The 25525-nt window shown below is 48.1% G+C and overlaps 1 protein-coding gene across 1 annotated transcript; it reads right to left on the bottom strand.

Moving 5' to 3' along the window:
- Positions 1 to 427: 427 nt before the first annotated feature.
- Positions 428 to 25045, bottom strand: LOC135916606 (uncharacterized protein T19C3.4-like). The gene is made up of 3 exons (XM_065450037.2): positions 24880 to 25045; positions 20533 to 20931; positions 428 to 1040 (listed from the first exon to the last, which is right to left on the bottom strand). Exons 1-3 carry the CDS (start codon positions 24970 to 24972, stop codon positions 792 to 794), a joined length of 741 nt encoding a protein of 246 aa, XP_065306109.1. The 5' UTR covers positions 24973 to 25045; the 3' UTR covers positions 428 to 791.
- Positions 25046 to 25525: the final 480 nt, after the last annotated feature.

Genomic DNA, 25525 nt, shown 5'->3' with positions numbered 1-25525 from the left:
CAATTTCTTGCGGCAATCAACATCTAGCTGGTTGCACTTTGTTAGGCGACAACAATCCGACATCACCCGAAACGCAAAGAACAGTGTCGAAAGCATCGACACAAACACCCGTCACTCGATTACTGGATGCGCCAGCCAACACGCCTGAATGTCCATTCCGTAAACAGCTCACTCGTAGAGCTTACATAAGCCACCGACATAGTGAATCTTTCACGATCTCCTTTACCCACCTGGGTCTGCGAAATATCCTAGTAATAAATATTTTCACCTGCTTTTCCTTTAGGGAATAACGCGGCTTGCTTCAACGAGCGTAGCAGAATCAGCAAGAAAAAACACGTTACTTTTTTTTAAATATGGCATAGATTACAGCACTGTATTGAATACAGTACAGTACTGTGAAATACAGTATACGAGTTGTTCGGGGACATCAGATTAATTGACAATTTTATGCCCAAGTAACCATGCGAGAACCGAAGCACATGACATCGTTCTTAGGGATCCTCTTCGTCCTGTTACTAGGAACTGCTCCACGATTTAGTCACGAACCTTTTGCAAATTTTAACACGCAGCAATGGTCGCAGTGACGATATCTTGCGCAGCGGGCTCTTCCCCGGGGAAGTCGCCGATTGAGAACTGTTGGCCCCGATACCTCTGAACGGAAGCATACAACCATTTCTAGAGGACTGCTTCCTGTTAGCTCTTGGGGTACATTCTTTCACACTTTAATTTTGCTACCCGAGGAAGGGAGGGAAAGCGTCGCACACCACGGGATCCTGTCCCTGGACCGGCCCCTACATGGCATTGATCTTGCGCTTCTTGGCCTCGTCCTCGCCACGCCGGTGCGCCTTGCGACGACCGCCCTGGTCTCCGAGAGCCATCTCCGAGGGCTCCTCGAGGGACGACGAACCCTCGAACGGGTCGAACAGGTTCAGCTTCAGCTCGGAGGACAGGAGGTCGGCCGCGCTGTAGTTGTCGCGGATGTGGCTGAACACTGTCTGCATCACCGCCTGGGTCACGTAGCGAATGGTCGTCGCGCCCACCTGCGGGTCGAAGACACCAGAAGACCACAGCTGAGCAGGACGGGCTATATAGTGCATGGCGCCACAACTGGTGCAGTTCTTGGGCCTGTTATACGTATAAGCCGAAAGGCGGGGATCGAGGTCAATGTGGCACCGACATCAAACGACATTCCACTGAGGCAATGTGGGAACCGAGATGCTGAAAAATTCGACACTCTTACAAGAGCGTGGAATAGATCTCTCTTACAAGAGCGTCTCTGTTCTGCCCCAGATACTTACCTGTGACGCCACTGTGAAGCCATCTTCTGAGGCACGTGTTATTCAAGACCAGGGCTATCTGACGGTTTGCAAAATAGTGAGCGCCACTTCTTGTCTTCTAAGCTCGTATAGTATCGTTCACAAACGCCTTTCTTCCTCTAGTGCGTCCCCTCCCCTTCCGGGGAGGTAGCGCAAGCACAATTAAATCTACACCCATAGATCCCAGCCCAACAGACTCTGGCAGAGCATAGGCGTGTGCAGAATTTTCGCCGTTGGACAAAGGGGAAGATATATGTTAACAGGGAATAATAGTTGGTTCTCCTAGTTTGTGGTCGAGGTATTGTGATTAGAAATACGGTTGCTCGCGAATGCGCAGCTAAATTTTTGCAAACGGTCAATTGCCGAAAATGGCGTGCGTGCGTATTCATCAAGCTGCCTAAGTGCCGATTTACGTTCGAGCCGCCCATCGCCGCAAGCCGCACCGCACGCGTGCGGTCGCACGAAAAATTGCACGTATCCAGCGCTTGTGCACATATTACCATTTACACTGTGTGCCAGGCACGTACCCAGGGGGGGGGGGGGCCGGGGGGGGCCCGCCCCCCCCCCCCCCCGAAATCAAGTGGCATACCCCCCCCCCTCTCCCCACCCACGCCACCGCTCCTCACACATTCCTAAAGCGCCGCCAGATCAATGTTGAGACTTCGCAGCTGTTCATCGGTCAGCATTATGCTGCCTTTTTCACTCCTTTTAGATGGCGGTAGTTATCGGCATCTCTTGTGATGTGAAGGACAGTTTTCTCGTAGATTCCGCACCCGCGCGATTAACTCGAGATGTGTTCAGTTGTCACCATCTATTCAACCGTCACGCGCATAGCTGTTGCTTTTGTTAGTTCAACCTTCTTTGTTTAGGCTGATCCTGGGACCATGAGAGGGATACGGCTGTTACTCAGCTGGTCTGTACTCTCATGGAACGAGTTGCGGCTGGAGAAAACGTCAATTGCGTTTAACTTATCCCTTTGCCTCATTGTTTCCTTGAGTTACGGCTCGCCCCGACGCTGACAGATGCCCGGAACCATATACACGTGATATGGGTTAGATAAGGTGGGAAATAAAATAATGTGAATGAGCGTCCATCATGAAACCCTGCAATAACCCTTAAGCCCATAAGCAAGATGACTGTCGCCCGTTACCTCGTCTGTTTTTCCCTAACTGTATAGCACTTTTCGTGCAAAATTGGCAACTGGAAACAAAAATCGCAAGGAGTTGAGAAATTAAGCGATATACTAAGGGAGAGAGCCAAGGCAACAACCAAACTGCAAGCAAAAGCGAATAATAAAAAAGTTAACCGTTATTTATGAGAATATTTATGGATCAACATCTTCTTATTTAAAAAGGAAGTAGATAAGAGGCCGCCGGAAGTAGAGAACGATTACTTGTTTTGAATGACGCTTCTACAGTTGTCGGTCGAACCGCCTCACGTAGCCACTTCTCTGCTGTGCTTATGTGGGTGTTTTTTTAACCTTTCGCAGTGAACGCAGTACGTCTAGAATCGCAGAGTCCTGCGCTCTACGCGGTTGTATGGGACTGGCGGCCGCACAGCGTTACGCAATTCGCAGAACTGTCAAAACTGATCAACAAGGCGAAAATAACTGATATTCGAAACTATAACATGCGAAAGACTGAAGAAGCCGTAAAAAATGAACGCCGCCTGAAATCAGTAGAAACGAAACCTGGAATAGGACAAACCATGATGTATGCAGTAAAAGATAAGAAGGATAATATCATCAGCAATCTCGAAGATATAGTAAAAGCAGCGGAGAAATTCTAAGCTGACCTGTATACATACCCAGAGGAGTCACGATAGTTCACTTAGAAACAGTAATGAACAGGATACAGAAACTCTCCTATAACTAGCGATGAGGTCAGAAGGGCCCTGCAAGAAATGAAACGATGAAGAGCGGCAGGATAAGGTGGAATAACAGCCGATTTAATCAAAGATGGAGGAGACCTAATGCTTGGAAAACTGGCGGCTCTTTATACGAAGTGTCTATCGACTGCAAGGGTCCCAGAAAACTGGAAGAATGCAGACATTATAATAATCCACAAAAAAAGGAGACGTTAAAGAATTGAGCAATTATGGGACCATTACCTTGCTCCCAGTATTATATGAAATATTTACCAAAATAATCTCCAATAGAATAAGGGCAACACTGGAATTTTGTCTACCGAGGGAACAGGCTGGCTTCAGGAAGAGATACTTTACAATGGATCACGTCCATGTCATCAACCAGGTTTTCGCGAAATCTGCAGAGTACAATAAGCCTCTCTATGTGGCTTATATAGATTACGAAAAGGCATTTGATTCAATAGAGATACCAGCAATCGTAGAGGTACTACGTAATCAAGGAGTACAGAACGCTTACGTAAAAAGCTTGGAAAATAATGCTACATGCGTGTGGTATTTGTTTGTTTGAACGAGGCGCGTGGGCGCCACCACTCCAGAAAAGAGGAGGAAGAATGAACTGGGCTCGCGCTGTGAATCTAACCGGTCAGCGCTGCAACCGTTGTTGTAAATATAATCTGTAAATAATTTCTCGTCTTACTGACTCGTCCTTCGCGTAAGAATATCTGCGAGGTTCTACAGCTACCTTAATTCTACACAAGAAAAGCAGGGAGATACCTATAGAGGAAGGGGTCAGAGAGGGAGACACAATTTCTCCAAAGCTATTCACTGCGTGCTTAGAAGAATTCAAGCTATTAAACTGGGATGGCTTAGGAGTAAAGACCGACGGCAAATATCTGAGCAACCTTCGGTTTGCCGATGACATTGTTCTATTCAACAACAATGCAGACGAGTTACAACAAATGATTGGAGACCTTATCAGAGAGAGTGTAAGAGTGGGGTTGAATATTATTATGCAGAAGATGAAGATAATGATAAATAGCCGGGCAAAGGAACAAGAGATCAGGATGGCTAGTCGGCCACTAGAGACTGTGAAGGAGTACGTTTGCCTAGGTCAATTAATCAGAGGGAACCCTGATCATGACAAGGAAATCCACAGAAGAATAAAAATAGGTTGGATCGCATACGGCAGACATTTCCAGCTCCTGACTGTAAGCTTACCATTATTATTGAAAAGTAAGGTGTGCAATCAGTGCATTTTACCAGTGCAATATGTCCAGTGCCAATACATTTGCCAGTGCATTTCCCAGTGCATTTTGCCAGTGCATATGGGGCAGAGACTGGAGAGCAAGTTAAGGACCACGCAAAGAGCAATCGAACGAAGATTGCTAGGCATAACGTTAAGAGAGAAAGAGAGTGGTTTGGATCAGAGATCAAACGGCTATAGACGATATTCTAATTGACATCAAGAGGAAGAAATGTAGCTGGACAGGTCATGTAACGCGCCGGTTAGATAACCGTTGGACCATTAGGGTTACAGAATGGGCACCAAGAGAAAGGAAACGCAATCGAGGACGACAGAACACTAGGTGGAGCGATGAGATTAGGAAATTCGCGGGCGCTAGCTGGAATCGGTTGGCGCAGGACAGGGGTAATTGGAGATCGCAGGGCGAGGCCTTCGTCCTGCAGTGGACATAAAACATGATGATGATGATGATGATGGAGGTGGTGGCCCCCCCCCCCCCCGAAAAAAATCCTGGGTACGTGCCTGCTGTGTGCACAGTGTATACCTTACACATTGTGAACCGAAATTTGTGCACAAGTGTTTGATACGTGCAATCTTTCGCGCGACCGCATGCGTGCGGTGCGGCTTGCGGCGATGGGCGGCTAGAGCGTGAATCGGCGCGGATCGTGTCCGAGGAGCTGCGTCATACCAACTCATCGAGCTAGTTGAGAATTGGTTGGGAAATTGGGGTTGGGGGAACGGATTTCCTTCTGGGCGGCTTGTGTTGTTCACTCCTCCCTGTCATTGCGGGGACAGCGAGTAGAGTATATAGTGTGGACTCGCTCCCCCCCCCCCTTCCCATATACACGATCATCTCAGGGGTGGCGCGTGCGTTTGGCATGGACCTTCTCCTCAGAGGCGGTGTTTTGCGTCTGCTACACAGTCTATTGGATTGGCCGATGATGTCTGAAGTCCCTAGATATTTTTCTGCTTTTTTTTTAAATAACGACAAACTTTGAAGCACCATCGACGAATCTCGCTCATTCCCGCAGCCATATTCTTCCTGACGCCGTCACTTACACGCTGCTGCGAGCAAACTTGAGCGCAGGCCGAAGACGCACAAGTGAGCAAGAAGTGTTTCTGTGTGCATTTATCTTTTTGTCTTTTCCTTCTGCGAAGGATTTTCTGCGGACGGCGCGACCGCAACACAACGCGGCAGGCGTCGCCGTAAAGATGAGTTGAGAACGGACGCCATAGGTATAAGTACGGTTCACAATTACGGCGACAAATTTTGCTTTCGGCCTCAACAGTGCCGTACTAAGCCTCTTTTGGGTTCGTATTGGATTGTTTGGCCTTATGCCTGAAACTTCTATTTGAACCATGCGGTGCAGCAGCGGCCATCGGCGGTCGGATTCTATCTATCCAAATACGCCGCTTCAGGAGGTGAGGAAGAACATGGCGTCCGACAGATGTAGCAGTAGCTATCACTCTTAAGCAAAGTTAAACCCTTTTTCCACACAACGATAATCATCATCTGTCGTGTCTGCATTTCCTTTAACGCGGCGAGCCCGGTACTTCACAGTAACGAATGGCATGCGCGTTATCAGCATGACATAGCATTCCCGACAGGAAAGTAGCGGGCGCAGCGTTTTCAAGAAATGAAACGCAAGCAAGGCAGATGACGATTATTGTTGTGTGGAAGATATGCACCCCAAAGGGTGTACCCTTACCTAAGAGTGTACTTGAAGAAGAGCAGGAAATCTAGGGACTTTAATAATGACATCACCTGGTTCCCTAGCAATTGACCTAGGGAAGACAGAAGGTATTTAAGGAGACATCTTACATCCTCCACAATGTTGTGTGCTCTGGGAATGGGAATGTTGTATACCTACATTCTACGAGTTAACATGTACTGTGCTCTGAACTTCAGCCAGTGCGAGTAGTCCTGTCCCTTTAAATAGGTTTGGCTTAGTACTCCCTGTCCTATTCCTCCAACCTGTCAACCTCGCAACTGGTCACTAAGTTAGCAACTCTCAAGAAAGTTCGGAGGACGGCGTCGGTCACCTTAGCCCAACGTTGCCTTAGCTTCCCTGTGACACTACGGTTAGAGTTACTGTGTATGACTCCTTACAGGAGCCATGTACACTGACTCTAGCTACGGTAGCGTGGGCCAGCTACCCGTTTCGAGATGCATCGGCGTCGTAAGCTAAAGTGCGACCCTAGGTATGACGCCCGGCTTCCTTGACCACGACACACAAACTTTGCATACCAGCAAACACCTAGAAAAGCTCAAAGTGCCTTGGCTGTGATAGGACATGTGCGCCCCCCCCCACTCCCCCCCCCCCCCCCACTACGGAAGTGGTCCTGCAAGAATACATTTTGCAAAGCGTTTCGCACGAACGGAGCCACATGGAAATTATAAACAACCTAAAGCTCAACCTTCTGTCACAAAATGGTCTAAATCACCTAACCCAGAAGCCCAAATATTGATGCGTGCGGTTCACGGCTGCGCCAGTTGCGTACTTGTAGCGCATTGAACCCTCCTTATTTAAGGGAGCGACATATTTTTGAAAGCGGCGTCTTCGTTGATCTCATTGATTTATGCTGAAATGACCGGTCTCTTGTTTGTCACGAGATGTTGCGCACTGATTAATGCATTTGGGCACGTGAACCACACGCGTAACCTCCACTTTTCGTTTCGGTCACTTTTATTCTTTGCCGTGAGGTTCAGATTTTCTCTTTCCTGTAAGCACATATGCACCCCGGCAAGGCAAAGCGGAGACACCAAGCATGGGCCCGAAGACCGTTTGCGCCCTCTACAAGCAGCATGCGGTAATCTACGTCCAACACACCTTAAAACTTATTATAATTACTAGCACTGACAGCACAGTGTGGAAAACGGTGCTGAGCAATCATACAAAAATCATCGACGGCTGTGCTTACTGGGGATGTGAATGAAAGCATTATTAGTACGAGGCTTGAGCAATGTAACCTGCCATGCTCTAATGTAGTGCTACTAGCTTAATTATATATTCACATGGGAGAGAGATCAAGGATATTAGAAGAGATGATGTGAAGTTTTTAGCGAACATGCTCTTTAATTGTTTGGCCCTTCTAGCACACAAATCGCGCGCCACCGCCTAAGTGGTACACCATCGAAGGCTGAGCAGCTGATCCTTCATCATGGTCATCATCAGCTGCAGCCTGTTTTGTGTCCATCGCAGGACGAAGGCCTCTCCCAGCGATCTTGCAATTATCCCTGTCTTGCGACAACCGATTCCAACTAGCGCCCGCAAATTTCCTAATTTCATCGCTCCACCTAGTCTTCTGCCGTCCTCGACTGCGTTTCCGTTGGCACCCATTCCGTAACCCTAATCATCCAAAGGTTATCTAAACGACGCATTGCATGACCTGCCCAGCTCCATTTTTTCTCTCCTGATATGTCAATTAGAATATCGTCTATACCCGTTTGCTCTCTGATCCAAACCACTCTTTTTCTGTCTCTTAACGTTATGCCTATCAATTTTCGTTCCATCGCTCCATGCGCGGTCCTCAACTTGTTGTCAAGCTTCTTTGTAAGTCTCCAAGTCTCTGCCCCATATGTCAGCGCTGGTAAAATGCACTGATTGTACACCTTCCTTTTCAATGATAATGGTAAGCTTCCGGTCAGCAGCTGACAATGTCTGCCGTCTGTGATCCAACCCATTTTTATTCTTCTATGGATTTCCTTCTCATGATCAGGGTTCCCTGTGACTAATTGACCTAGGTATAAACGTACTCCTTCACAGACTCTAGGGGCTGACTGGCGGTCCTGAACTCCTGTTCCTTTGCTCGGCTATTCATCATTATCTTTGTCTTCTGCATATTCATCTTCAGCCCCCCTCTTATACTCTCTCTGTTAAGGTACTCAATCATTGGTTGTAACTCGTCTGCATTATTGCTGAATAGAACGATGTCATCGGCAAACCGAAGGTTGCCGAGATATTCGCCGTCGATCCTTACTCCTAAGACTTCCCAGTTTGATAGCTTGAATATTTCTTCCAAGCACGCAATGAATAGCATTGGAAAGATTGTGTCTCCCTGTCTGACCCCTTTCTTTATAGGTAGCTTCCTGCTTTTCTTGTGTAGAATTAAGGTAGCTGTAAAACCTCTGTAAATATTTTTCAAGGTATTTACGTAAGCGTTTTGTGCTCCTTGATTACGTAATGCCTCTATGGCTGCTGGTATTGTACTGAATCAAATGCCTTTTCTTGATCTATGAAAACCATATAGAGAGGCTTATTGAACTCTGCGGATTTCCCGATAACCTGATTGATGACGTGGATGTAATCCATTGTAGAGTACCCCTTCTGAAGCCAGCTTGTTCCCTTGGTTGACTAAATTCCAGTGTTGCCCTTATTCTATTGGAGATTATTTTGGTAAATATTTTATATAATACTGGGAGTAAGCTAATGGGCCCAAAATTCTTTTATTCTTTAACGTCTCCCTTTTTGTGGATTAGTATAATGTTTGCATTCTTCCAGTTTTCTGGGACTCTTGCAGTCGATAGACACCTCGTATAAAGAGCCGCCAGCTTTCCAAGCATTATGTCTCCTCCATCTTTGATTGAATCGACTGTTATTCCATCTTCTCCTGCCCCTCTTCCTCGTTTAATGTCTTGCAATGCCCTTCTGACCTCATCGCTAGTTATAGCAGGAGTTTCCATATCCTGTTCATTACTGTTTCTAATGGAGGTATCCTGACTCCTCTGGGTATTGTACAGGTGAATATAGAATTATTCCGCTACTTTTACTATATCTTCGAGATTGCTGATGATATTACCCTGCTTATCTTTCAGTGCATACATCTTGGTTTGTCCTATACCAAGTTTCTTTCTCACTGATTTCAGGCTGCGTCCATTTTTTATGCCTTCTTCAGTCTTTCTCACATTATAGTTTCGAACATCACTTATTTTCGCCCTGTTGATCAGTTTTGACAGTTCCGCGAATTCTATCTTAACTCTTGAGTTGGACACTTTCATTCTTTGTCGTTTCTTTATTAGGCCCTTTGTTATTTGTGAAAGCTTGCCTATTGGTTGCCTTGGTGCCTTGCCTCCCACTTCAATTGCTGTCTATGAAGCCAGCCTGGTTAGGGTTTTATTCATTAGCTCTATGTCATCATCATCTCTCTGCTCTAAGGCTGCATATTTGTTTGCAAGTACCATCCTGAATTTGTCTGCTTTTACTCTTACTACCTCTAGGTTGACCTCTTTCTTCTTGAACACTTTTGATCTTTTTCTCTTTAAATTGAGGTGAATCCTAGCCCCACTAACCTATGATCACTGCACTTTACCTTGCCTATCACTTCTACATACTGCACTATGCTGGGATCGGTAGAAAGTATGAAGTCAATTTCATTTTTTGTTTCACCGTTAGGGCTTTTCCACGTCCACTTTCTGTTGCTACGCTTCCTGAAAAAGGTGTTCATTATTCGAAACTTACTCCTTTCTGCAAATTATACCAGCATTTCTCCTCTAGCGTTCCTAGAATCTACGCCGTAGTTGCCAATTGCTTGTTCACCGGCCTGCTTTTTCCCCACTTTTGCAATGAAGTCACCCATTACTACAGTATAATGTGTTTGCACTTTTCTCATCGCTAATTCAACATCTTCATAAAACTGATCTACTTCCTCATCATCGTGCACGACTGGATGTTGGAGCTTAGGCTTGTACTACTTTTAATCTATACCTCTTATTAAGATATATTACGACTACAACTGCGCTCTCATTAATGCCGTAGAATTCGTCAATGTTGCCCTCTATGTCCTTATGGATTAGGAATCCTACCCAGTATTGCTTCGTATCTAGGAGACCTCTATATAGCAGAGGTCATGTCCGTTATTCAGCAATGTATAAGCCTCACGAGTTCTAATCTCACTAAGGCTGATGATATCCAGGCACGTACGCAGGATTTCTTTTCGGGGGGGGGGGGGGGGGGGGCAACCCAAGGTAACTTTTCTGTGCAAATGAGGGGGAGGCTACTTTTACTAGTAGAAATGTGAATGTTGCCCACCATTTGCCATAAAGACGTGTGAAGCCGCAAAAAAAAATTACTGAAATAACGTGTATCTCACAGCTACGCCTGTGAGATAACCTCTTCTTTACTTGTAACACAAAGAACCACATCCAATGGACTCGCGCATGAAAGGTGCGCAGGAAGAACGTTGCCAAGAACAAGTTAACAAGCGAAAGTGCAAAATAAAGATTTCTAGTAGAGTTTTTTTAATTAGCTCTGGAAGAATTATAGAGAAACGTATATTTGCGGTACAATCACAGTTCTTTTGGATCCCTCGTTTACTGCTCTACTAAGTAGCAAAACCGACTCGTGTTATTTGGGAAGTTGCGTAACGATGCGTGGTCACCAGTCCCGTACAACCATGTAGAGCACAGGACGCTGCGGTTCTAGACGTACTGCGCCCACCGCGGAAAATTAGAAAAACCCCCATTAGCACAGCAGGGAAGTGGCTACGTCAGGCGGCTCGATTGATAACTGTGGAAGCGTCATTCAAAACACACAGAATTGTTATCCACTTCCGGTGGCGTTTTCTCTATTTCGTTTTTAAATAAAAAGATGTTGATCCATAAATTCTTCACAAACAATTTTCGCTGTTCCTCCCTGTTTGGCTGTTGCCTTGGCTTTCTCCCTTAGTAGAGCGCTTAATTTCTCATCTCCTTGCGACTCTTGTTTCCAGTTGCCCATTTGCAACTGGAGACGTGCTGTACAATAAGGGAAAAACCAGACGAAGTAACGGGTGACAGTTATATTGCTTATGGGTTGAACGGCTATTGCAGGATCTTATGATGGACGCTGTTTCGCAATATTTTATTTTCCACCTTATCTAACCCATATCGCGGATATATCTGCCTGCGTCGCGGTGAGCCGTCACTCGAGGAAATAATGAAGCAAAAGGGAGAGGTAAACGCAAGAGGTGGTTTCTCCGGCCACAACTTGTTCCACGAGCATACACACCACCCGACTATGAACCGAATCCCTTTCCTGGCCCCTGGATCAGTCTAAACAAACTAACGAAGCAACAGGGATGCGCGTGATCGTTGAATAGATGGTGACATAAAAATTGTGTTGGGCATTATAAATAAAGTAAAATATTATAATTAAAACAATAAACTACGCCCTGCCTGCTGCAATACATGGTGACAACTGAATTCATCTTGAGTTAATCGCGCGGGCGCCAAATCGATGAGAAAACTGGCCTCCACACCCCAGGAGATGCCGATAACTACCGCCATTCGGAAGGAGTGAAAGAATTGACAACCATTCCACTCTGTGAAGATCGAATGCAGCGAAAACTGACGACAGTCAAAGCTCTCAAACGAAAAGAAAAGTGTTTCACCTCCGCTGCGGGTCGGTGAAGGTGAAGCAGGCGTTAAGCACGCCGCATACGTGGGCCAACCCCGAAAGTAGTGCAATGCCGGGACGAACCGCGGCAAAGGTGAAGCAGGCGTTAAGCGATCCCCGTACTTGGGTCCATCCCGAAAGTAGTGAAATGCCGGGTCAACCCGCGGCGGAGGTGAAGCAGGCATTAAGAACTCCCCATACGTAGGCCGATCCCGAAGATATTGCAATACCAGGTCCACCTGCGGTGGAGGTGAAGCACGCGTTAAGCACTCCCCATAGGTGAGCCCATCCCGAAGATTCTGAAGGGCGCGTTATAGGGTCCCGAATCCCCAGGGGAATGTGCCATTGATCTTGGACTCTCTTTGCACTACCACCAGGATCGGCCCACATGATGATTATTTCTGTTAACGGACGCCGGAAAAAACTACGGAAGTTAGTCATACACTGCTTTCGCTGTAAAAGGCAGCAAAATGGTGACGGCCGAGTAGATTGATTTGCCGGCGCTTTAGGAATGTGTGTGAGGAGTGTTGCCTTAGGGCGGATAGAGAGGGGGGGGGGGAGTATACCACTAAATTTACGGGGGGGCCCGTGCCCCCCTGGGTACGTGCCTGATGATATCCCAAACAATGTCTGATAGTTCCTCAAAGAGTCCTGCAAAGCCAGCCTCACTCGAGAGGGTTCGTGTGTTGAACGTTACCAGGGTCAGTTTCCGTTGACACCCCTGACACTTTCACACCCAACAATACCTTGACACCCAACAATTCCTTGACACCCAACAATCCTTGCCAGCCAACAATTCGCGGTTTTCCGCGAGAAATTGTAGTAGAAGCTCTATTACGGCTATGCGAGTGTAAAAACTGGGCAGTATAAGCACATTTCTATCCAAAATATGAGCTAGAACTCGCAGCTCTCAGCCCCGCTTTCCGTCGCCAACCGCCATATTGTCGTGCTATGTGTGATGTCATGTGCTGCATGGAACCGAGCCATCGCCTGCTGCAAAATCAGCCACCGCACCACGTGAGATTGCAGCATAACTGCCGTTTGTTGACGGGTTTGCTGCAGATATCATGTGCCATGTCTTCGACGCAGACAACTTCGCGTGAAGAAGCAAGCGACGAAACAGCGATGCGTCATATACGCTGCGCATTTCCCCTTCGACCCCATCGCCACCAGTTCAAATGACGAAAAACGGACTTCGAGATTTGAGCGTGCCGGCTGGCGCGAATCTTGGAGGCAATGGACGAAGACAGCTATAGTAAACGTGGTCAATATAGATCACGACAATAATGTTGCGCGAAATTCTGCTGACTGTTGAGTATTATATAGCTTTATTTCGTCGTGTTTTATGCGCACAGCGCTGCTTGGCCAGCCGCTCACGGGAAACGAAATCTGGCGCTACTTCGCGCAATGCAAATTGTTGTGCGCGTGGATTGTTTGCTGGTATGCATGCATTTAATGCATGCATGTCTTTTGGATTTGTACTCAACAAAACTACGATTTTGTTATGTTGCCGCGTGTTCCCAACAGTTCTTTTTCCTCCGTAGTTACGCGCGCCATATATAAACAAATGCCCACGCACATGTGTCCGTGGCACAAGGATTATGCGTGATGCACGCTCTGGCTGAAACTTTACTTGAACTTGCTTTATTGCACCCGATGTCGGTAAAAAAAATAGCAAGGCTGACGTGTGGCCGGGACACTGCCTGCCGAAAGGGTTGGTGCGTGTGCACAGTCGGCATCACGTCTGGCCACAGCCTCATCATTTTCACGGGTATCCGAAGCTCCACGAGCAGGCGCAAATCGTCTTTGTAGCTGACTGGCGTGAAGTATTCCGAGAACAAAACAAAAATCCGAAGGACACTTGAGATTCGCTTTTAAGAGTGGAACGGGGTAGCATTCAAAGATCCCCGACTGCTTTTCATGCCTCCCGGCGACTGCAGCTTATGTAGCCGTAATGTTTACTGGGAAACGCTAGCGGCGAACGATACGCACGTGCAAAGCCGAGCTGTCTGATAGGAACGCGGCCTCTTGCGTGTGCCGCGATGCGGCGGAGGCGAGCGCCATCTGGAGATGTTGCAAGGAACCGGACGCGCTGCTTTATGGCCTCCGAGACTTGCGAGCGCCGGCGCACACAATCTAGGACGCCGTGGCTGGTCTATGATTGGTAGAAACGCTGGAAAAGGGGTTTGTGTTTGAATTTCTGCCTAACAATGTTTTCTCGTATATTCAAATTACAGTCCAACGCTATCATGTCTATAGGTTGTGTGTAACGCTTTTTACGATTTTTCTGACGTATTTTACTTTGAGAAACACGTTAGTACAGTAATCTTTGCGCTACACAGAGGGTCTAGCTGCGTGGTTGGGTATGCATGATTGGGTTTGCAGGGTTCGGAATTATTTTTGCAGAAACAACGGTCGACGCTGGACGTGGTACGCCGACGCCGGGTTTTCTGCGACACGGAGCCCTTAGCGCTGTTGCGTTATGGGCGTCAGATGAGCGCCAGTCCTTCCTGCCCACATTCATCTCCCATACCTTACGCTTGATGGCTCCTTGGGAAACCTGAAGACCGGTATGGAGCACTCCTTGCTCCGTTCGCTCTGGCACCCCACAGCACTACATAAGCGCCGCGGTGACATTGTTTCAGCCACTGCAAGTTGAACCATTCCAATGGCAAGCTGAACAAAGCAGAAGTTGCCCGCATGGGTGCACAGGTTAAATAAAGATTCTTAGCCGGGATATACACGCTCGCTCGGCAAGCATGCAGCTTGTGACGTCACGGCTCGCGAGCGTGCCAGTGTTGCTCGACTGTTATGTCCCATTCGAGTGGAACATAAAATATTCACTTACAAATTACGTGCTGCCTCAAATGCGCTGAAATTTTGCCAACGTGTTCTTGAACGCACAAGGATTACCTTGCACAATACAGATTATGATCGAAAATTGGGTGTCCTGCCCCCTTTAACCGTAGGACGGCTTTCCAACAAACGGCACTCCATCTGCACGGCAAGAGTTCCGCATAGCCGCACCAACCAGCGAGTGTGTGGCATGATGAGTCACGCTTGGTCTTGGTCGCGCAGACCGTTTAGCATACATCCATGGAATCCTATTTCACATGGCATGGAGGCAGAGTTCGCTTTGTCGGACTGCATGGCGACAGGTCGTCGACGACTCGGGAACTACGTTCTTACGCACGTTTTTCATACCAGTCACCAAGCTCAGGAAAGCTAGCCATAGTTCAACACCGAAAATGTCCCAAGAAAGTTGTCGGAGCACGGTTAAAATCGAGCGCTCTCGGCGCAAAGGCGGAATCCTACCTACAGTGCCTGCAGTAGTTTTCTGCGGTATCCTATTTACGAAGCCATGCCAGTATTTCCGAGAGGCGGCGCCACCGCACATTCTTTTGGCAAGTTCCTCAGAGTAATATTATTTGGATTTCCCTGCGTTTTCCTTCCTGTGAGAGTGTGCTGGATAAAGGAAATTACTAGGAAAGAACGTCCCGTGGGAAATCAAAAATATAAATATATACATATATGACTAGCTAATTTAAAATAAGCTCTTCACATGGAGGAAGGAAAAGCTAAGGAGAAAGCCTTACATGAAGCTCAGTGGCGTCAGAAGTTGTCGTTACTCCGCCACCTTGTCGGGTTAAGTGTTTCTTCTCTCGTTCAAATTTCTCGCCTTCGGCGCGCAACCACGCCGGGCTGCGCGGACGCGTGCGCGGGCCGTAGTGATCCGACCAACGGATCCAATGACAGCATTGCGATACCGTTTCATTTAATCCGAGTATTGTGCTCTAGCGTTGAAAAGAGCTGTGAAGCCGGTCCCCCGCCACTTTGGTCGGCTTTTCTAAGAATAAATCTGTGCATCTCACTGCACTGCAAAAATGCACAGGCGATGGCCGGCAGCAGACTGTACGCACGTCACGACCTTTCGATAACCCATCTGCACTTTACGAGAACAAACACTTATGCTGCTCATGGCTTCGTAGGAATCGTTTTGCTGTATTGCACAAGTTTCAGGCGACCGCGCACCACCGAGATGCGACGAACCACAGCGCGCCGACGAAGAGGCCAGCGTCGTTACACGCTTAAATGCACCGACTCCGGCCCGAGGTATATTGCTCTCGTGGTAAGTGAAGCTTCAGAGAAACAAAGTTCTCGCGCGGTGCCGAAGAGTAAGCGTGTTTGCACGCGGGTGGCGCGTTGACTGGGCCTATACGTGCGACCATGAGCCATTTGATGCGCGCACAGGCATACGTTCTTCCTCAGCCGCTGGATAAAAAAGAAAAAAAGAAAGGTGCGGCCTGCTGATTCAGGCGGGCTGCAATGGGATCGACCGTATCAGCTGCAGTTGGCAACCATTTTCGGCCGCTTGGCTGGGCCAAACGGCGCTAGCTCCCGGGGACGGGACGCGTCTGTTTCCACGGGCGACGGCGTTCAAAGCACGCGCGCACCTTCTATGCCGATCCCAAACAGTCCCCGACTGGTGGCGCTGCGGCAATGACAGCGTTCTCGGTGCCCGCGGCAGGCCGAACTTCTATTTTTATCCGGCGGCCATGGTTCTTTTGTCGAGCATTGTTTACTCTTTCACCGCATCCGCCAACCTTCACTTCCCTGCGCCCCTCGAGCACACGGATATCTGCGATGACGAAGGTTAGTCCCTTTATTACTCACAGGGGCCGCTTCTTTTCCATCCTTTAAAAAAAAAATGCGAAAGAAAACCAGGTGGAAAAGGAGCTGGTGCTGATTAATTTCAACTGGAAGAAAGCCGAAGATAAAATTCAAAAGAACTCAGCCACAGGGCGAGACGAGGTTCCCGTTAGGCTGAATAATGAACTAGGACCTAAAAGTAAGGAAGCCCTCGTGAAAACAGTGGAAAAAACTTTAAAACGATTAAAAGACAGTTGACGTCAAAGTAGAATGAATTTAACTTATGAAGGTAAGGGGGAGAAAGATAGAACTCACTCGTATAGACCGTTGACCATTACATCGATAATATATAGGGTAGCAATGCAGGCAATCAAATTAAAGCTGCAAGCATGGGCAGAGAATAATGGCATTTCGGGAGAACTACGGAATGGCTTCAGAATAGGCAGGCGTTTGGATGATAACTTATTTGTTCTTATTCAGTGTATTGAAATACCGAGAATAGAAAAGAGACCGTTATACGTGGCCTTTTTAGACGTTACAGGAGCGTATGACAACGTAGACCGCAACACTTCGTGGGATATTCTGAAAGGGGAATGCTTCAGCGACGATTGCCTACAGCTTTTGAGAGAGATTTGCCTAGAAAATACCGTTTGCGTTGAATGGCAAGGATTGAGGAGCGAGGAGAAAGTTGACATCAATAAAGGACTTATGCAGGGGTGCCCTTTATCCCCACTGCTGTTTACGATGTACATGGTGAGGATAGAGAGAGCGCTAGAAGGAAGTAATATCGGGTTTAATCTCATACAGACAGGTGGGTACAGTAATAGAGCAGCAGCTCCCAGGTTTATTTTATGCGGATGACATTGTGTTGCTAGCTAACAAGCAAAGTGATTTGCAACGTCTGGCTAATATCTGTGGACAGGAAAGCAAGAATTTAGGTGTGAAATTTAGTGTTAGAAAATCAGGTGTTATGGTACTGAATGAAAACATTGAACAGTCAGTGGCAATACAGGATAAGGAAATACCTCGAGTAAGAGAATATAAATACCTTGGTATATGGATAAACGAAGGCAATAGATATATGAAAAAAGAGGAAAAAACAATGGCAGTAAAGGGGAAGAGAAATGCAGCCATAATGAAGCACAGAGTGCTATGGGGATACAATAACTACGATGTGCTCCGGGCTATCCGGATAGGTGTAATGGTTACAGGACTTACATTTGGAAATGCGATTGTTTGCTTTAAATCAGGGGCACAATCAGGACTCGATGGCAACCAAAGGTCAGTGGGTCCCCTCGCATTGGGTGCTCACGGGAAGACTACAAATGAAGCTGTGCAAGGTGAGATGGGTAGGACTATAGTTTTGAAGTGAGGGAAGCTCAGAGTAAAATGGATTACGAAGAATAACTGAGGAATATGGAAGAAAGTAAATGGGCTGAGGGAGTGTTGAGGTATCTGTTCAGGAAAAACACCGATTAGCGGTGGAGGAAAAGAACTTGGAAGCTTACCAGCAAGTATGCGGCCTGTAGGGTAAGTAGCACAGCAACAAAAAACGTCAAGCAGGAAGTCAGAGAGGTTGAAATAATCTCACGGTTGGCGGCAATGGAAAAGAAACCTGCCATGAGTAACTACTTGAGAGGAAAAAACGAAATCAGGAAAGAAACAATTTATGATAACTCAAAGTGAACTCATTACTTTTTGATGCGAGATTGGGATGCCTTAGAACATGCCCCTATAAAGCGAGATATAAGAAGGAAGAAGAAGCATGTGCTTGCTGCGGTAAAGCTAGGGAAACGATGGAGCATGTTTTATTAGAATGTGAAGGCGTGAGCCCAGCGGTCGATTTAGGCACCACTGGCCTCCTTGAAGCCCTTGGGTTCAGCGAGAGCAGGGGAAAAGTAAACATATCCGCAATAGAGAATAGCAAGAGGCGATTGGAAGATTTGTGGAAGTAGGGAAACGACAAGAAACAGACGTACAGAGGCAAAGTTCGCAATAGGGAATAAAAAAATTTGGTTTTGCAAACCAAATTTTGAAGTTTGAAACAAAATTTGGAAACCCTCTTAAGTTGATGTCTACCCTCTTGCGTAATCATATGTGAGCGCTCGCTGTCTCCTGTTGCCTTTCGTTGCCTCCTGTTGGAGTTGCCTGCGCACAACGTTTTACCCAGGGCCTCGCCATATAGAACTCGCTTTATGGGCAATAAAGACATTCATTGTGGTTCCTTTTTCTGTTTTAACCTATAGGTAGGACATTAGGCAGTATAATAACAAGAGCTTGGTGGCGCAACGCACCGTCCCATTCCAAAGGGGACGCTCATAACATACATACATACATACATACATACATACATACATACATACATACATACATACATACATACATACATACATACATACATACATACATACATACATACATACATACATACATACATACATACATACGTACGTACGTACATACATACATACATACATACATACATACATACATACATACATACATACATACATACATACATACATACATACATACATACATACATACATACATACATACATACATACATACATACATACATACATACATACATACATACATCCGTCCGTCCGTCCGTCCGTCCGTCCGTCCGTCCGTCCGTCCGTCCGTCCGTCCGTCCGTCCGTCCATCCATCCATCCATCCATCCATCCATCCATCCATCCATCCATCCATCCATCCAAATGGCTGCTCTACGTGTCACAAATGCATCGTCCGCTGTCAAATGCAGGAAAACTGCACAGCTGTCACTGACCTGCAAGTCGTTTATCGTACATATTCTGAAGCACAGCGGTTTAGGTTTCAGAGCACGTTAGCATGAATCCAGCGAAGACGGGAAATATGTTCCCAGATCGTCCTTCGTCCGTGAAATGATACGTAATGGACGGCGTTGCATGCGCGCCCGTTTCACGCTATTTACCTTACAGTCCCACCTGGCCACAACAAGAGCCAGGAAGCACGATCTAGGTAACACAGTGGCAGAAAACACGGAAGCCAACGCAATCCTGCGCACATGACGCCTTTGGCGCAGTACGAGACCTATGGGGCAGCACACGCATGAGCGCACACCACCATAACAAAACAGCCTGTGTGAACCGACATCATGGACGCTACGGCGGGAAAATACCACGTCACTTTGTCCACACTTTTCTCCTAGCGTGCGGTATACAGGTAGGGCATGGGTAGAACCTCTTTTCATTTCTTTCCTTCATTCATGGCTTCTCGCCCTGCGACGGGCAAGCGGGGCGAGAAGCCATGAATCTCTGGCAGCCGAGCGCGCGGGAGTGTGGGGAAGAGTAGAGCGGGTGGGCAAGGACAGATCGTCACGAGTTGCGCCTAAACAAACAACGCCCAGATAGCTACGGCAAGAAATGAGCGGCAAGTCAACGCACTCATGGGTTTCGAAGGAAATGAGGGTCAGGAGTCGGAGGAGGTTGGCCTGCTGGGGCTAGCTACCTGACATGCTCCCTCCTTGTCGTTTCTTCCTCCTTGAGAGCGCTTAATTAAACGTGACTGTTGCGACCGTGACGTCGGCCTTTAGGTGCTCTGTCACTGGGTGCAGGGAAGTTCCCGAGATCTGGCGAATGGTGCCATCGTGGTCGGCGATAGTTAAAGATCGTCTTCTCGACGGCCTAGAAAAGAATAATGGAGAGAATATGCTTCAGTTAAGTATGGCAGTTCCACACCTTGGCGAGAGCTTGCGTCCAGGTAAGTAATACAAATGACAGACGAGGGCACGGAGGCGGCAAAAAAGTTGGTAGCTTCAGACACCAGTGGTTCGTCTGGGCGTTTGCGTCGGACTTGACGTGTCCTCAAAGCTTTCCTTTCGCTAATTAAGGTATAGACAATCTGTAGACAGTCATGTACGCCTTCTAAAGAATTACGGGTTTTAAATACCGCCGGAATCCGCAAGGTGCAAGTCTTTTCCCCACGCTTTATACATGCACTGGATATATTCCCTGTTCATCGGCTATTCGCTGGCTATTCACACACGTTCGTTCGTCATGTGCCGCTTGTCTACGCAAAGGTCGAACAACAGAGGCGCACCTGCGACGCCTTCGTGTGCAGCTGTCCCAGGTGGGAGTCGATGCTATCCTCGCGCCGGGCGAACTCGGGCAGCACCAGCTTGCGGAACACGAGGCTGGCGCCGCGCGTGGTGCCCGACTGGAGCCAGAAGACGAGCGCGATCTTGAGCTCGGCGTAGAGCGGCAGGCAGCAGCCGAACACCAGGTCGGCCAGCGGCTCGACGCACAGGAAGGCGGCGAACACCACCCAGTACATCATCCAGCGCACGTAATCGCGCGGGCTGCGCGCGCGCACCGCCTTGCACGACAGGTAGGCCGGGTGCAGGGCGCCCACCGCCAGCAGCACGAGCCGGCTGAAGGTGCGCGACACCAGGCACATCACGAACAGCACCAGCCACACCAGCGGGCCCGTGTGCCGAGCCTGCGCGACCGGGCGGGTTCACTCGGCGGAATCCGCCGTGCTGGCCGACATGTGTGCGCGCACGGCTACGGCGCGGCCGAGCACCGCGTCGCGGAGCCGGCCACGTTTCCGCAGGGGCGAAATGCGAAAATGCTCGTCTACAGTGCAGCAGGTGCTCGCTAGGCAACACCACGCGGACAAAATTAATCCGAACTCCCCACTGCGGCGTGCCTCCTAATCAGATCGTAGTTCTGTCATGTAAAACCTGTATTTACTTGTAAAAACAGTACCTTTGGCGCGTTACCCCCGCTTTTCGGTATCGGATATGTTGCCAGCCTCTTTCGTCGTGGGCCAATCCTGGAGATGATGCAGTGTAGACTTGCGGGCCGATATGTGCTACTCAGAATATATATATATATATATATATATATATATATATATATATATTGAAACATGGGAGCTGCAAGCCACCGCCACCACCACCTACATGATATGCCTCAATAACGGCTGTGTCGGCTGTTCAAACGTACTTTCATGCTTCACTTTTCGACATTAGTATTCTTACTTTGCTGCACGTGAGCATTCTCTTTTTTATTCGCACTATGTGCAATAGAGGCTCGGCTGCGTTTCAGCGTTGAATGTGAGCTCTTACCTCTTGCCCCTGAATTATAACTTCATATCCCCACTATCGTGCTTATCTTGCGGTGACTGTACCAAAGTTGCTTTATTACAAGCAATCAGTGCCAGCAATATGTCCGTCAGGACGCTTGGTTCCTCCTCCCTGTAGACATCCTGCATTGACGAGATGTCGCTGCGACGCTTTCAGTGTGTTCGACTCTACCTATCGGTGGGGCCGCCGTGACAATGAAGCATTTCAAAACAAAGGGACGTGCCCACGCTTGATAATCCGTCTAACGCGCCTAACTTTGCCGAGCCCGAAGGTCAAGTATCGCGTTGGTCGTTATGCCGCGTTCTGACTAGCGGTCTACTTCAGTGCTACACGAATACTAAGGCAGACACAAGCGGATCACAGAGCATGATCCCACGCTGTAACAAGGTAGACTATGACATCGTTTCAGTGTCTGCGCGCGCGACTGCACGACGTGGGAACAAGCAGACGAAACTTCGGAAGTACATCTCTCTTGCTGCGGTGCGAAGTAAAACAGTAACATGCAGGCATTCGGTTTGTGTGTTTTATTATTTCTGTACGCTTTAATTCGTCTATTCAAGCAACATATTACACAAATACCACATGTTGCCTCGAATAATTCTTGAAGTCACGTGTCTCCCCGACCGACGTCATAGCAAACACGTGTACGTAGGCGCACTAGCACGTGTATGTCATCATCCGGCTTGGAGCGCAGCGGCCGAGAGAAGAAAACTGCGTTTGGTTCGAAATTTCAGATCTTTCCGCGGCGCGTAGCGATGTTAACACTTTGCAGGCACGATCGTTAACGCGTATTGTATGCTCTGCGCTTGTCAGCTCAAAATTTCCAGGCCTGGTGAGGGGCTCTTTAAAAGAGAGCTCTAACTCGGGCCAAACTCCGACGCCAGGTATTCGAATACTTGTAAAACGTAGACATGGTTTTCTGCGATAATCCATGGCCCGATTTTAATGAAATTTGCAGTGTTTGGGAGAAAAAGATAAATGCTGGTGACTGTTGAAGGGAAATTTTGATTTGTGGCCTCAATATTTTTACCTACATTGCTGAAAATTAATAAGCTTGAAATAAAAAAAGAACAAGCCCAGGTTTACAAAAGCACAGCTCTGCACCAAGAACAGATATCGCAGTTCTGTAAAGTGTATCCGTCAGAACATCCAATGCGGATAAATTTGATATATTAATTTATATGTTACGTGAATTTGTTTACAATTTAGTTTTTAGGAAGGTTTTGCAGAAGTGCTGCTCGCATATAAGTGTGGTACACGAGAGCCCCGTACATAATACATAAAATTTGTCCGCTTAGGTGAACACTATTATATGCAATTTACAGAATTGGGATATCGTTTTTCATTGCTGAGTGGAAGTTGTAAGCTCGATAATCTCGTTTTATGAAAATTTGGGATTTTGTGCAATTATTATAAAACAGTGACGGCCTCAACCGAATTCGCTACCAACAGCTGCCGAGAAAAAAAACGACTTCTCATTTCACATGGGTTTGGACGGGAGCCTCCGAGCTAAGGCTTCCCGCTACGGCAAGGGATGCCGTCCGGCGTAGCCCGGTTACGTGAGCGCTCACAGTTCGAAGTGATGGACGTGGCCGAAAAGTGTGGCGCGTGACCAACGGCGTTTGGCGCGCGAGTAAAACACGTCCCATCACGCGCCGCGTGCAACACGCGCTATCCTGACTGGCCGCATGCCGTGCCTACTATTTGGATCATCGCTTCGAATGCACTGAAGAAATTTCGCCCAGTTTGCGCCTTCGCAAAGGAAGAAAATTCGCAGTTCCGCCCGGAAGGCCAAGCACCGATTGCAAATTATAGCTGTACGAAGTAAGAATAATAGTATGGGCCATATAAACTTGTAAACATTCGATTACTAACTAAATTAACAATGGTAAAGTATGTAAGCTTGACTCAACGAGGACGTAGAAAGAAACACACACGGAGAAAGCGCTGTCTGTGTGTCTGCTTCGTTCTAAGTCCTTGTTCAGTCACGCTTCACATTATTTCACGGATTCAAACCAACTAGCCTGTCAACGTGTTTTAACTAAATTAACTAGCGTGGTGCCACGCGCGCACAGGTAAACACGAACACACATCGCTCGATGACAATTGAAACTGTCTATGAAAATCGTGGAGTTATGAATCGCGTCAGCAGCCGCGAGTCAATTGACCTCCGTGCACCTGTCGCTTCAATGCGTGCGAAACGTCGAAAGCACAGCGCATACGAAGCTACCGGCACTACGCGCACTCTGTAAACATGACAGATCGCTTTGAACATGAGGCCCGCGCGGGTTTGCACTTTAGCCACGTCGCAGAATGCTATCAAGACTATGAATACTTTGTTTAGCGCAAAACAACAGACACAAGAGAGGCTACACGACAAGGCGCTTGTCCTGTCCTTGCCCTGTCTTCTTTCCTGTGTCTGTTGTTTTGCGCTAAACAAAGTATTCATGGATTCGCACCAACTAGCCAGCCAACGCATTGTGCTGAACGCTTTCAAGACACACGAGCGCCGGCAACGCGTCCCTATATGGCGTCCGCCAAAGGCGTCTACTACGGCGTCGGCGATTCGCGTGGCCAACGCCGTAGTAAACGCCGCGGTTGTGTACACTCCGTACGAAGCGGTGGGCGAGGAGGACATCGAGGCACCGTAGCCTTTTGTAGGAAACTCCATGACCGTAGCAGCCACGCAGAAGAACGCCCCTCCTCCCTCGCCTCGCCCCTCCCTCTGCCTCGCACGCCACAGGAGAGGGAACGCACCCCGGCAGCGTTCCTCGCTCGCGCACGCGAGATTGAACCGGCCCACTCTCACGCTCTTTCACTCACAGGGAACCTCACGGCGACGGTGACGCCAACGGCATAAATGCGCCTAGAGTGTCCATATAATTGAAAAAAAGCGCTCGCTCACCGCGTCCCTGTGCGCATGTGCCGCGGCCACAGGTGACGGCCGCGCTCCTGCGGGCTACGTTCCACGCGCCGAATTATACAGGGGGCAAATTTTCGGCAACGCTGGCTTCGACGCGTGACGTATCCGACTTCGCCGTCCACTGCCATGTACACGCTGGGAACGCCACACTATATCAGTGCATTTGTCTGGACAGCACTGCCAGCGTAGTTTTGCCGCTCTCGTGCACTTTTACCCAGTGATAAGCGATCGAAATTAACATCGCGAATGTGGATCGCGTCCCTCCAGTTTTCCTTCCTCCAGCCGCGAAGCTGTGTTGCGGCGCTCCTGTCGTGCTGCGGAAGGAAGCCGAATAGAGGTCACACGCGTGCGCACCCCTGCCGTGGCTGCCGCATACCTGCAGGTCCGACCCCTTCCTGGGCGAAGGTAGCGACGGGGGCTCCAGGGCCGCCTCGGTCATGGGCACATCCTGGCCTTCGTCTAGATCCATCGCGGCTCCCTCCCCTTGCCGACCGCCGAGCTCGAGCTGGCTCTTCGTCCTTCTTTTTGCTCGGGTCTGGCTGCACGCGTACGCAACCAGCGTTCAGGATTAGCCTCAAAGAAAGAAAATGTCGCGTAAACCAACGGCAGCTTTAGTAGCAATTACAGAGACAGTGACAATTAATTACCAACAGGCTGAAATCACTTTTGGCTGATGAATTGATAACTCCATCAGAATACAAATTTCTTAAACCAAGCAACAAAACTGCCGGACGTTTTTACCTCCTTCCGAAAATTCATAAAATTCCATCCGCTGAACTATACACTGCTATTATCCCAGGCCGTCCGATAGTATCAAACAACAACACCCCGACAGAGAGCATCTCCACATTCCTTAACCACTACCTTGGTAACTTGCCGAAAACACTTCCGTCATTTGTACAAGATACGCCCCACCTGCTGAGAATTATAGAAGACATTAATACTAAAGGCACACTACCCCACAACACAATTCTCGCAACACTAGACGTCACGGCGCTGTACACCAACATTCCAATCCCTGA

Source organism: Dermacentor albipictus, chromosome 2, assembly GCF_038994185.2.
Source record: "Dermacentor albipictus isolate Rhodes 1998 colony chromosome 2, USDA_Dalb.pri_finalv2, whole genome shotgun sequence".
NCBI lineage: Eukaryota > Metazoa > Arthropoda > Arachnida > Ixodida > Ixodidae > Dermacentor > Dermacentor albipictus.
The sequence above is the reverse complement of the archived record's forward strand: the minus strand, read 5'-3'. Positions and strand labels throughout refer to the sequence as shown.